Below are 13,751 nucleotides of genomic sequence, written 5' to 3'. Positions count from 1 at the left end.
ATTAATACTTCAAATTAAAGCAAAATGAAAACAAACAGTAACACAAAACCATAAGAAACTACAAGACTCCTTGGTAAAGGTAAATACACAGGCAAATACAGAATTCTGACAGTAATCTGATACAGGTGCATAAGTCACATTTAAATCTGTATAGAATTTAAAAAACAAAGACACAAAAAGTAATTATGAATCTATATTAATGACTATACAATAAAAAGGTCTTTTTTGAGGGAGTAGCAGAGATAAAGGAGTCAAGTTTTTATATGAGATGGAAGATGAAGCTGTTATCAAACTAAAATAGACTGTTATAATTTTAAGATGTTTTATGTAACTGCATTGACAACCACAAAGAAAATGTCTATAGAACATACACAAAGAAAAAAGACAAGGGAATCAAAGAATGTAATTATACACACAAATAATCAACAAAACAAAAGAAGGCAGCAAGAGAGGAAAAGTTACAAGATATACAGAAAACAGTTAACAAAATGGAAATAGAAATGAAAAGTCTTTCATATCAATAATTACCTGAAATGTAAATGTTGATTAAATGCCCAATTAAAAGATACAGATTGACCAACTGAATATAAAACAAGACTCAAGTATATGTCATCTACAAGAAACACACTCTAGATCTAAGGGCATGCATAGCCTAAAGTGAAGGATGAAAATAGATATTCCATGAAAATAAGAACCTAAAGGGGATGGCCATACTTAAATAAAACAGACTTTAAAACAAAAATTGTCACAAGAGACAAAGAAGGACATTAATTATAATATAATGATAAAAGAGTCAATTCTCCAGGATGATATAACAATTATAAATATACACATAACTTGAGTTTCTAAATATATGAAGCAAACACTGACATAACTGGAGCGGGGAATAGAAAGCAATACAATAATAGTAGGAGACTTCAATACTCCACTTTCATTTATGAGTAGAACAATCGGAAGATCAATAAGAAAATAGATTATATGTAGACAACTCTAAAGACACACACACAACCTTTATAACCAATAAAGATTCCAGCAAAGTTGCAGGATAAAAAAAAATCAACATGAAAAATCAACTGCATGTCTATACACTAACAGTAACTGTACTCAAAAAGAAATTAAGAAAACAATACCATTTAATGTAGCATCAAAAAGGATGAAATACTTAGGAATAAACCTAACCAAGGAGGTGAAAGATTTGCACCCTGAAAACTACAAAATGTTGCTAAAAGAAATTTTAAAAGACACAAATAAATGCAAAGTCCTGATAAGGTTTGGTTCTGGGTCCCCACCCAAATCTCATCTCAAATTATAATCCCCATAATCCCCACATGTCAAGGGAGGAACCTGTTGGGAGGTGATTGGATCATGGGTGCGGTTTCCCCATGTTGTTCTCGTGATGGTGAGTGAGATCTCACAAGATCTGACGGTTTTAGGGGCTCTTCCCCCTTCGCTCTCTCTCTTCATTTGCTCTCTCGCCTGCCGCCATGTAAGATGTGTCTTTGCTTCTCTCTCCCTCTCCCCTTCTGCCGTAATTGTATAATAAGTTTTCTGAGGCCTCCCCTAGTCATGCAGAAGTGAGTGAATTAAACCTCTTTCCTTTATAAATTACCCAGTCTCCGGTATGTCTTTATAGCAGTGTGAGAACAGACTAATACATGCTCAGAATTTATAAGAAACTTGTACAACTTAACTACAGGGGTGAGGTTGGGGGGGATCCTGATTTTAAAATGGGCAAAGGACTTGAATTGACAATTTTCTGCAAAAGATACGTAAATGGCCAACAAGTATATATAAGAAGCCCAACGTAACTAATAAAAAGAGAAATGCAAATCAAAAACCACAATGAGGTATCACTTCACGTCTGTTAGAATGGATATTAGAAAAAAATATATATATAACAAATGTTGGTAAGGATGTGGAGAAATGGAAACCCTTAATACTGTTGGTGGGAATGTAAATCAATAGTCATTATGGAACAGAGTACAGAGTTTCCTGAGAAAATTAAATACAGTATTAATAACTGCCATAGGATCTAACAATCTCATTTCTAGGTATACATTCAAAATAATTCAAAGCAGCATCTCAAAGCCATATTTGCACATCTACGTTCATCACAGCATTATTCACAATACCCAAGAGGTAGAAGCAACACAAATGTCCAAACATAGATGAATGGATACAGAAAATGTGCAATATACATACAATGGAATATTATGCACCCTAAAAAAGAAAAATCCTATCACATGGTACAATATGAATAAACCTGAAGATATGCTACACTAAATAAGTCAGTTACAAAAGAATAAATACTGTATGATTCCACACGTATGAAGTACCTCAAGTAGTCAAAATTTTAGAAACAGAAAGTAAAAAGGTGGAGGGAAGGGAGAGAGGGGGAAGGGGAATTAGTGTAATGGGTATAGTGTTTCAGTTTTGCAAGATGAAATAGTTCTAAAGATCAGTTGTGCAATAATGTAAATACACTAAACACTACTGAATTGTACACTTAAAATGTTAGGACAGTAAATTGAATGTTATGAGATTTTTACTACAATAAAAGAAAGAAATACGCAAAATTAAAGACATAAAGTGCCTTGGGAGTAAAAAAAGATGTATTAACTCTAACTTGTAAAAGTAAACATAGAAATAATACACAAGGTTTGAGTCTTCAAAGATTAAAAGTATTTCAGGAGTGGTTTCCAAAGGAATATACACCATGAGCAAAACCAGTAAGGCATGTACCACAGGGCTGACTTAAAAGACTGAGTGGCATCTGACATTACTGAAATGTGAAGAGACTAAAAAGTAAATGCTGGAGCCTGGCATGGTGACACATGCTTGTAGTCCCAGGTACTCAGGAAGCTAAGTTGGGAGGATCGCTGGAGCCAGGCTGGTTCAAGACCAGCCTGGCCAACATAGTGAGACCTCGTCTCAACAACGAAATAAAAAAAAAATTTTTTTTTTTTTTTAATTAGCTTGGCATAGTGGCCTGCACTGGTAGTCCTGGCTACTTGGGAGGCTGGGGTGAAGAATTGCTTGAGCCTGGGAGTTCAAGGTTGCAGTAAGCTATGATTGTGTCACTGTATTCCGGTTTGGGCAACAGAAGAGACCCTGTCTCTTAAAAAAATAAATAAAAAATAAAAAATAATTCATGTTTGTTTTATGCTTGACCCAACAACTCAAAAGACACAGATGTTTTGATTAAACCAAAAATATTAAACTAGTCTTGGGCACCCCTCACTCCACCAAAAATGGTTATGAAGCTATTAGTACAACCAAGTACCAGTACTCTAACACTGTATAAAGTTTCAAAAGGAGTTCTGGCCTGATCACTATGGGCTAGTGTGGCCAGGAAACTGGGCAAGGCCTTGAAGAACAGCTGAGAAAAGAGAAAGGGTCAACCCAGAAAGCAAAGGTTGCAGAGACAAGAACATTCAAGATACATGTACATCAGTTTGGTGGGAGAGGAAAATTTGTGTAGCAGGGCTTGAATGGCGGACTGATAAGTTTACTCTTCCATATACTAATGGTAGAAATGGTTTCTGAGCAGAAAGTGATGAACCCTAAACCTTAAAACAGGTTGAATGCATGTAAGTACTCTCTTCCCATCTCAGTGCTTACTATCAGTTTAACCGAATACTCACCTGAAATAGCAGCTTCGGAAAGCACTTTAAGTACCTCATTTTCCATTTCACAACTGTTACACAGCTCCTCCCAAGTCCCTTTAAGTCCTTTCTTTCGAGCTAGTTCAGTTAGTTCCTTTTGATTTGGCACAACAAATCCAATGACGTAAGAATGATAACTGAAATATAGAAAGGATAACTTAGATAAGGAACAAAATGGTATACTATGTTAACTGCAGTTATTATTGCAGTGACAAGCAGTAAATAACTCCTCACTATTTTTTTTAAATGCATGTGCCATACTTGGCACTGGCATACCCATTTCATGCAACTGCCAGTTTTACTGTTTGACTCATAATATGTTCCAATGCTTTGGCAGAGTTCATTGCTAAATAAATCTCAATCTGACATTTCATGATAAACTTCCACTATGAAAAACTGTTACGAAGAGTGCCATGTACACATTTAAAAAGTTACAAATATTAGAAAATTCATCTTTAAACCTTGATTATCAGTATTTCATAGCACGTGTTTTAAAAAACTTAAAATCTAACATAAATTTAAAACTATCTAAAAAATTCAGCAATGAATCAAAACGACGTGAATACATTCATTTTTTTCTTTTGTTATGAGAATTTATATTGATAGAGGAACTCTATGCCCATTGAAGGCAGATACTTTTTTGAAGGCCATAAAACAGTAACATCAGGAAGAGGATACTTCTGGTTACTATCACATAAATAAATTCAGAACTGTATCATCACTAAAGAAAATACTAAATGGCTAAAGACTGGAATCATTTATAAATAAATACAATTCATTTCTAACTTAGGCTGTACCCCCAACATCTGTTTCTAAAGTAGTTTTTCTGGTAACAGATTTTATTTTCTCATAACAATTCATGTCAACCGTCGTAGACAGGTTCCCAGCACCCTCATCATCATCACGAGGTGGGGATGCTGTGCGTTAGGTTGCAGCTTAACACGGCTTACTGTAGGAGCCCCAAGACCTGCCTGGAGTGCCGAGAAGGCTCAAGTGTAGAGTGGGGGTAAGCACTAAGCAGCACACTGCTCACTGCCACTTCTTTACTCCCCATTCCTCTGAGGTAGTTCTGTGAAGCTTCCCCTCCTGAGGGATAGGTAGGTAGGGATACCAAGGCGGCAGGAAGGAAGGTTTTTTTTTCTTCACCTCCCTACATGGGACACTGCAGTGAGACGTAAAGCAGAAAACAGACAGAGAGAGAAAGATTGGGGAAGCCTTACGAGGAAACAGTCAGCTAATGGCTGGAATGAGGAGGAGGCTGTTCCCACAAGTAACAGATAGGAAGAGTTCTCGGAACATTTTTACAAAGAAGGTCCATACAGGTAGGAAATGTCTATGGACATCAAATGTTTTAAGCAAAAGCAGTATGAATTCCATGTTCTTACCTGTTTGCATACGCACAAATGTTATCTACTAGTGGAAGATTCTTCAAAGCTGCCTCTACTTTCCCAAGAGAAACATATTCTCCTGCCTGTAGTTTTACGAGGTCTTTTTTACGATCTACAAAACAGAGAAGAAAGGTGGAGAGGAGAAAACAATGAGTAATAATATTAATAACATTTAATACATATATAAATACTGGCCATTCTCTAAGTAATTTGCTATCAAATTGTTTAAAACTTTGCAAACTTAAGCATTAATGGTTATGCTGAAATTAAAAGCACATATTACAATTAGGCCCTAATTTTTGTACTGCTAAATACACGGTTTTAAAGAAAAACAGGCCAGGTGCAGTGGCTCACACCTGTAATCCCAGAACTTTGGGAGGCCGACGTGGGCAGATCACTAGAGGTCAGGAGTTCGAGACTACCTTGGCCAACATGGTGAAACCCCGTCACTACTAAAAATAAAAAAAATTAGCTGGGCGTGGTGGCGCACACCTGTAATCCCAGCTACTCAGGAGGCTGAGGTAGGAGAATTGCATGAACCCAGGAGGCGGAGGTTGTAGTGAGCTGAGATCATGCCACTGCACTCCAGCCTGGGTGACAGAGCAAGACTACATCTCAAAAAACATAAAGAAAGAAAACCAATTAACTTCTACTTAATGGACTCCATTAGCAGGGCTTCAAGTATGTTCTTCTGAATGAGTTTATTCCTGGTATCCATTAGTACCAGGCAGGTGAGGAAGATATTCAATGCCATCTGCAAGCTCACAATCTATCTGGAGACATGCATAATGCAAAAACATACTACTTCAATACACTGGTACTACAATGGTAGCACTAAGGGTTAAGACTCTCCAACCTGGCGATTTGGAAAAAATTCTTGCAAGTGAGGGCTGAGCTGAGGGTTGTTTGGTTGGTTGGTTGGTTGGTTGGTTGGTTTTGAGATTTTGAGACAGGGTCTCACTCTGTTGCCCATACTGGAGTGCAGTGGCACAATCACGGCCTCCTGGGCTCCTGTGATCCGCCCACCTCAGCCCCCTGAGTAGCTGGGATTACAGGCCTGAGTCACTACGCTCAGCCACTTGAGCTGAGTCCTAAGGGAAGAGTGAGAGGTAGTCAGGTGGAACAACACTGGCAAAAGCCAGAAAAACATCACCTCTAATTTCAGCTGCATCAAGGAGGAGGAGGAAACAACTGACGATGAAGGAGAAGATGCGAAGAATGTTAACAGGGGCACCCTGCACTGAGCTTCTAGGAGACATTAAATGGTTGTGGCTGGTAAGATCCGTGTTTAGTGATTACATGGTGGCAGTGAGAGGGTGTGTTTAAGGAGGTAAGCATGGTGACAGAGAAGAAATTCTTGGGAAAGGGTGGCAGAAGGTATATGCCTGACCAATGATCAGGTAAGAGAGACAAAGAGAGAAGAGTAGGATTTTGAGACATAGCTCATAAAATAAACTAGTGAGATATAAAATAGGAACGGGAAGCTGACTGAAGAGAACAGTCTTGAGTCTCCTCCCAGGTTTCCAGTTAGCAAGACAGGGACAGAAATGCCATTAACTTTTTTTTTTTTTGGATAGAGTCTTGCTCTGTCGCCCAGGTTGGAGTGCAGTGGTGTGTGATCTCTGCTCCCTGCAAGCTCCGCCTCCCAGGTTCACGCCATTCTCCTGCCTCAGCCTCCCCAGTAGCCGGGATTATGGGCGCCCGACAAAGACACCATGCACGGCTAACTGAAATGCAATTAACTTTAAAAAAAAAAAAAGAACCTAAAAGGAGAAGCAAAATAAGGTATTTTTCAACCCATATGAGTCACAGCACTTGAGCTGCCTGGCTTTCCTTTGTTCACCTGGGCAAGGCACAGGTGCAGTTCAGACTGTGAGAGCTCCATCCACTAACCTCTAGATGTCAGAAACGCAGGCAGGAAAGAATGACTAAGGGTTATCTAATAGTAATTTAGAATACCACTGCTGCTGAACCATCTTTGAGAACTCATAACATGTCAGGCCTCATAAATTCCACAGTCCATAATATTTTATATTAAAGGAGTGATGCAACAACCCAAACTAAGATTACATAAAGATTTATATTATTAAATACCTTCTCTAAATACATTGTACCTCTTATGTAAACTATTTCAGAAACATTCATTTTCAAAACTATATCAGACGACTTACCAATAATCTTTAAGCACCCATCAGGATCAAACTCTCCAATATCCCCAGTACAGAGCCACCTCTGTCCATTTTCATCTTCAAAGAAATCAGCTTTTGTTTTTGCTTCATTTTTGTAGTATCCCATTGTCACATTTTGGCCCCCAATAAGAATTTCACCCCTGGGGTGTGGTTTATCAGTATTAAAGTATCCACCTAATAAAATAGTAATTGAGTTAATTATTTTGAGTTGAGCTAAACACAACACATGAAAATTTGAAACTAATAGTTTCTAAATAGAGTCATCTATTTTAATCCAATTAGAACTTCCCAAAGGAAAAAAGGCAGACACTGTGAACGAGCAAAGTTTATCAATTTAACAGTAGGCACAAAATCTCAGCTACTAAACCATAAGCATTTATGTTTTCAAACTTCTATTCCAAGAAAAATCCAACATCTTCCATTTGTTGTATAAAATTACAAATACAACAGAAGACAAATTTGAAAGATTCTGCATTGTCTTAAATATCATATTGATAAACTGATAAAAGTATTAAGTCAAGCAATTCATAGAACAAATCCCTATATAAGAATGAGTTACTGCTGGGTGCAGTGGCTCGTGTGTGTAATCACAGCACTCTGGGAGGCCAAGGAGGGTGGATCGCCTGAGGTCAGGAGTTTGAGGGCAGCCTGGTCAACATGGTGAAACCCCACCTCTACTAAAAATACAATAATTAGCCTGCAGTGGTGGTGCACGCCTGTAATCCCAGCTATTAGGGAGGCTGAGGGAGGAGAATCGCTCAAACTCACGAGGTGGAGATTGCAGTGAGCCAAGACCATTGACACTGCACTCCAGCCTGGGCAACAAGAGCGAAACTCCATGTCAAAAAAAAAAAAAAAAAAAAAAAAAAAAAAAGTGAGTTACTACATATTAAGATTTATTCTTACAGATAATTTCAAAATGACTCCAGGCCTAAATTTATTAAATATTTTCACTAATTCTGCTAAAGATAGCTAAAAGACATCCAAGCCTTAGAATCTTTATTTATTTATTTATTTATTTATTTATTTATTTTGGAGACAAGAGTCTCACTCTATCGCCCAGGCTGGAGTGCAGTGGTGCAATCTCAGCTCACTGCAACCTCCACCTCCCGGGTTCAAGTGATTCTCCTGTCTCATGAGGCCTCCCGAGTAGCTGGAATTACAGGCGCACACCACCACGCCTGGCTAATTTCTGTATTTTTAGTAGAGACAGGGTTTCACCATGTTGGTCAGGCTGGTATCAAACTCCTGACCTCGTGATCCACCCGTCTTGGCCTCCCAAAGTGCTGGGATTACAGGAGTGAGTCACCGTGCCCGGCCAGAATCTTTATCTTTACTTGATCTCTATCTTTACTTGATGTAGAGGAAAGGTGCGTCACAATAAAATTTGTGTATTTTGATAATTTGTATATTTTAATAGGATCAAATAAATTTTTAAGTGACCATTACTTTAAATGGCATGAGGATAAACAGACTTTTATGGAATTACAGTGAAAATTTCCTTCTGATAATACAAGGTTGATGCCCTCAGAAAAAAAGAAAGAAAAAAAATTATGTAAAAATCCACAATTTCATAAAATAAATTTTATAATTTTACTTCTGCAAAATAAAGTTATGATCACTCCTAATTTACCAACATTATTCACTTACTAGTACATTTCTCAAGTTTTTGCCACAATTCTCACTTGCATCTATGTAATAAGTAAAATAAAAACATTTACAGTTCCTCAGAAACATCTTTGAAACAAGAAAAATAAATGCATTCATATAGTTCGAGATAAAACACGTCTATTACAAAGGACAAAAATGAGCACTTATGGGTGTTTACATTCTAAAGGAAGAACGTGAAGCACTAATTTTAAAGTGATTTTAATTTTAAAGTTTAACACTTTAAAAATTAATGCTCTGTGGTTAAGTTTATTACCTTCCTCCCAGTTTTTTAATTTGATTTCACAGCAAACTAATGGTGCTCCCACTCTGCCAGTATTGTAGTCCCACACTAGGAATTAAATGAAAAAAAAGGTATTTGAGAACAGTAAGATAATACATTGCTTCATTTTTCTAAATTACCAAAAATGATTATTTATCCCAAGGCTGAGATATCCCCAGAGAATCCTTAAAAGCAGAAGTCACATATTGGTGAAGCACAGGCCGTGAGGCCTGTAGAGTCGTACTTTTTGGCCTACATTGAGGGTTTTGTTTATTTTTTAATTAGTTATTGCCATTCTTAAAAATCAGGAAATTTTAGATGTAAGTGTGGAAGCGCCAGCAACAATGGGCCCACATTTTGGGAACAGCAGAACGGACAGCCTCCGTTAGATAGGGCATGCCTGCTCCTGTTCCCCCAGAATCAATCCTTACCCATCACATTGTCTTACATTAGGGCCCACTTGACTCATTTAAATAGGTAGCTGTCTGGTTCAGGAGTTTGAAGTCCCTGTCCTAAAGGATGATGAAAGCAATGGTTTACATCTATTTTACTTTCTTATTAGGCCTCACAGATGTGCAGTACAAAACACCTCTCTAATCTTTTCCCATGTAATGTATCACCATTTCAAAGTGAGACCTCTGCAGGTTCCATCAGCTTATGCTATCATACCCTGTTTAAAATTAATACAGCAATAGCTCAAGAGGCAGGCTGAAGAAAAAGACTGGTAGCTTTCAAGGATGTGAGGAAAGAACCCTCTACTATTATGAATTACTACTGTATTATGTTTCCTCTTCAAAGACCAAATATCAGAAATGAAAGGCTGATATTTAATGCTTTAAAGACTTTCATTTACAACATAAATTGTTACTGATTAATCATTCAATTTGAATCTTAAAAATAGAAGAAATTAAGGATCCTCGGAAGAAATCCTATAAGCATGTATTTGAAGGTTGCTTATTTCCTACAAAACATGACTTACAAGTAGCTTCCAAAAATAACAGAAAAATGAAGTAATACATGAAAATGGTATACAGAGGCACTCAAATAGGGAAAAATCAGTTATGAGGTTTTGTATCTATCATAGCTGTATCTTGTACCAGAAAGCAAAATAACTTTCTCCCATAAAAGGGACACACGAGGCCCTATGCGATTCATCTCAGAACTGCTAATTAGTTGGTAGATCTCCTCCTCAACCACAACCACATGATAAACTCTGGTAATAATATTCCCTAGACCTGAACCTAGCCCCTCTCTAACACTTACAGAAATCCTCATAAACATTTCTCAACCTGAGCCTTAATATACTTACTACACAAATAAACAAAAGCACCTTAATTTTCCTACATAAAAATTTAATCACTGATGTGAGAAAATAAATGTAAACAAAACAGTCAATGTTTGTTACTAAAGTTTCTTTTCCAGAATGCTAAGTGGTTTTTAATATTACATATCAGTTTGATATAGAAACTTCTCTAGATGAATTATTTACTCTAGATGCAGCTAATACATTCTAAAAATTGGTATCAATGATCATAGTACTTGGGATTTACCATTATTCTGCCTCACAAACACCTTACTACTCTTCTCCTATATATTTGCAGAACGTATCCCATATCCCCAACAAAACGTCTGGTATCACACTCCAGCCTCTGATCATGGAGAACACTACCTTCTGTAATTGTTCCGGCCCCAGCAGATTCAGTGAGTCCGTATCCCTGACCAACAGGACAGCAGAAACAGATGTTCATGAACCGCTGCGTGGTTGCAGAAAGTGGAGCGCCACCACACAACAGGAGACGAATATTTCCCCCTAGCAAGCTTCGAACTTTCCGGAAAACAAAGCTAAAGAAAAAAATTAGAGAATCACAGGATTTGCAAACTGAATGGGATCTTCCAAATCACTGAAACTAATCCCCCCGTTTTGATATGAGAGATTTTGAGATGAAGTGACTTATCCAAGGTTACACAGCCAATGTGGAGATTCTCTTGAGCCTCAAATCTTAATTTTTTGAAGTTCAAAAAGGTAAAGAATTTATGATTTCCTCTTAAGAGCTTTTCAATTAATATTAAAATTTGAATTGTCAGGTTTAGTTTTATATAGTGACAGGAAAACCCTTGCTTACAGCCACTTATATATTATTATTTACATAAAATATTTACCATATATCAATACTGAACAATCCTATCATCTTTATGAAATACATTAAAATCAAATTAATTTTTGCTTTAATGTATTTTATTAGAAATGTGTATAATTTGTATACAACAATCTGTTTTTAAAGTTTCACTAATTCAAGCTTTGAAGTGTTTACTGTTAAAAATAATCTAGTAAATTATCTGTGAAGCATCAAAAAAAGGAAACCAGTTAAACATCTAATTGATGTTTCTGAAAACACACTAATAAAAAGATTGCATGCTGCCTTGATCAAAAAGGAGAGGTAGTATCCTCTGGATACCAAAATCCTCAGATGTGTAAGTCCCTTATATAAAATGGCATAGTACTTGCATAAAGCCTACACATACCCTCCAAAATATTTTAAATTATCTCTAGATTACTTACAATACCTAATACAATATAAATGCTATGTAAATAGTTGTTATACTGCATTGTCTTTTTCATTGTTGTATTGTTATATTCTATTGTTTTTCTCCCCAGAATATTTTTGATCCATGGTTGGTTGAATCTAAAGATGTGGAACCTGTCGATACAGAGGGCCGACTTTATAACTCACTGAAGAAATAAGTAACATAAGGCAGGATAAAAGCTTACAAAGTTCTAAATTATGTGAAGCATCTGAAAACTATATTAATATTCCCATAAAAAATACTTCGAATGTAATACTTCCATTTTCTAACTTTTAAGCTGTTTTATGATAAAATCATAAATCTATGTACTCTATTAACACTATACAAATACAGGTTGGAACAAAACTGATCATTTAAAACTTTAAATACAAAACATTTAATTATACTCATACTGAAATAAATATAAAAGCAAAAGAGAAACTATTTCTCAAAATAGTTAAAACTACCTAAGTGTTCACAGGAAATATAAACACACAAATAGCAAAATCTTAAGTGAAAACACACTTATAATGACAATGCAGGTTTTTTTAAACTGCTCATACTGTTATACAGGTTTTTGGTTTGCTTGTTTTTTAAAGAGACAGAGTCTCACTTTCACCCAGGGTGGTGTGCAGTGGTGTAGTCATTGCTCCCAGACCCAAATGATCCTCCCACTTCAGTCCCTGAAGTAACTGGGATTACAGATACGTGACACCATGCCCAGCTAAGCTGAGGAGGAGTCCTGCTATGTTGCCCAGGCTCGTCTTGAACTCCTGGCCTCAAGCAATCCTCCCACGTCAAGATGGATTTCTTTCTTTTCTTTTTTTTTTGAGATAAGAGTCTCGCGCGCTGTCACCCAGGCTGGAGTGCAGTAGCACGATCTCGCTCACTGCAACCTCTGCCTCCTGAGTTCAAGCGATTCTCCCGTCTCAGCCTCCCTAATAGCTGAGACTATAGGCACATGCCACCACCCCGGCTAATTTTTGTAATTTTAGTAGAGATGGGGTTTTGCCATGTTGGCCAGGCTGGTCTTGAATTCCTGACCTCAGGTGATCTGCCTGCCTTGGCCTCCCAAAGTGCTGAGATTACAAGAGTGAGCCATCGTGTTCAGCCAAGATGGATTTTTTTTGAGACCAAGTCTCGCTCTGTCGCCCAGGCTGGAGTGCAGTGGCGTGATCTCAACTCACTGCAAGCTCCACCTCTCCGGTTTCCCCCATTCTCCTGCCTCAGCCTCCCGAGTAGCTGGGACTACAGGCGCCCGCCACCACGTCCGACTAATTTCTTTTTGTATTTTTAGTAGAGACAGGGTTTCACCATGTTAGTCAGGATGGTCTCGATCTCCTGACCTTGTGATCTGCTCACCTCAGCCTCTCACAAAGTGCTGGGACAGGCGTGAGCCACCACGCCTGGCCTGGGATGGATTTGTTTAAAGAGTTCTCTTGACTTTATGAAATAAATTTATTTTTTATAACTATCTCAATTAATTGGGCTATTAATGTGAACTAAATGATTAAATCATCAAGGGGAGAAAGAAGGAGGTAGAGAGTCTTTACTTACCTGTTGCATAGTGGAGTATTACGTCCTTTTGAAATCTGTTCCATTTTGTAATTATAGGCCAGAATAAACAGATTACGTTGAAAACTACTCATTTCACTCACTTTATTCATGACATTTTTGTAGATCCGGTCCATGATTTCCTAAATGTATAAAAATGAGTTTTACATAGTTAATAATGATAACAGCTGCCTTACATATTCAAATCTTAGCATCAGATTAATATGTTTAGCAATATTAAGGCATTTTAAAAGACGTATTCTTCAACTGTGGATGTGCTTCAGCAAGAAGAAAAAAAAACTTTTTTGAATTTTTCAAAAAGATGTATCCTATCAAGATCAAACTTTTAAAATAGAACCACCATTACTTTAAAAATAAAGTTTCTACAAAAAAAAATTTTTTTTTTTTTTTTGAGACGGAGTCTCGCTCTGTCGCCCAGGCTGGAATGCAGTGGCCGGAT

General features: G+C 37.2%; 1 protein-coding gene across 2 annotated transcripts in view; it reads right to left on the bottom strand.

Moving 5' to 3' along the window:
* Nucleotides 1-13,751, bottom strand: part of ACSL3 (acyl-CoA synthetase long-chain family member 3) — an 80,366-nt gene that overhangs the window by 6,219 nt on the left and 60,396 nt on the right. For both annotated transcript variants that reach the window (XM_011996054.1, XM_011996062.1), the window contains 6 exons: nt 13,295-13,434; nt 10,842-11,014; nt 9,167-9,241; nt 7,225-7,416; nt 5,051-5,165; nt 3,645-3,802 (listed from right to left, as the gene is read on the bottom strand). In XM_011996054.1, the coding sequence (XP_011851444.1) occupies nt 3,645-3,802; nt 5,051-5,165; nt 7,225-7,416; nt 9,167-9,241; nt 10,842-11,014; nt 13,295-13,434 (853 nt within the window). The remainder of the gene's footprint in view (nt 1-3,644; nt 3,803-5,050; nt 5,166-7,224; nt 7,417-9,166; nt 9,242-10,841; nt 11,015-13,294; nt 13,435-13,751) is intronic.

This window comes from Mandrillus leucophaeus, unplaced genomic scaffold (genome assembly GCF_000951045.1).
Source record: "Mandrillus leucophaeus isolate KB7577 unplaced genomic scaffold, Mleu.le_1.0 Scaffold1135, whole genome shotgun sequence".
Lineage (NCBI taxonomy): Eukaryota > Metazoa > Chordata > Mammalia > Primates > Cercopithecidae > Mandrillus > Mandrillus leucophaeus.
This window is presented reverse-complemented; position numbering and strand designations above follow the sequence as displayed.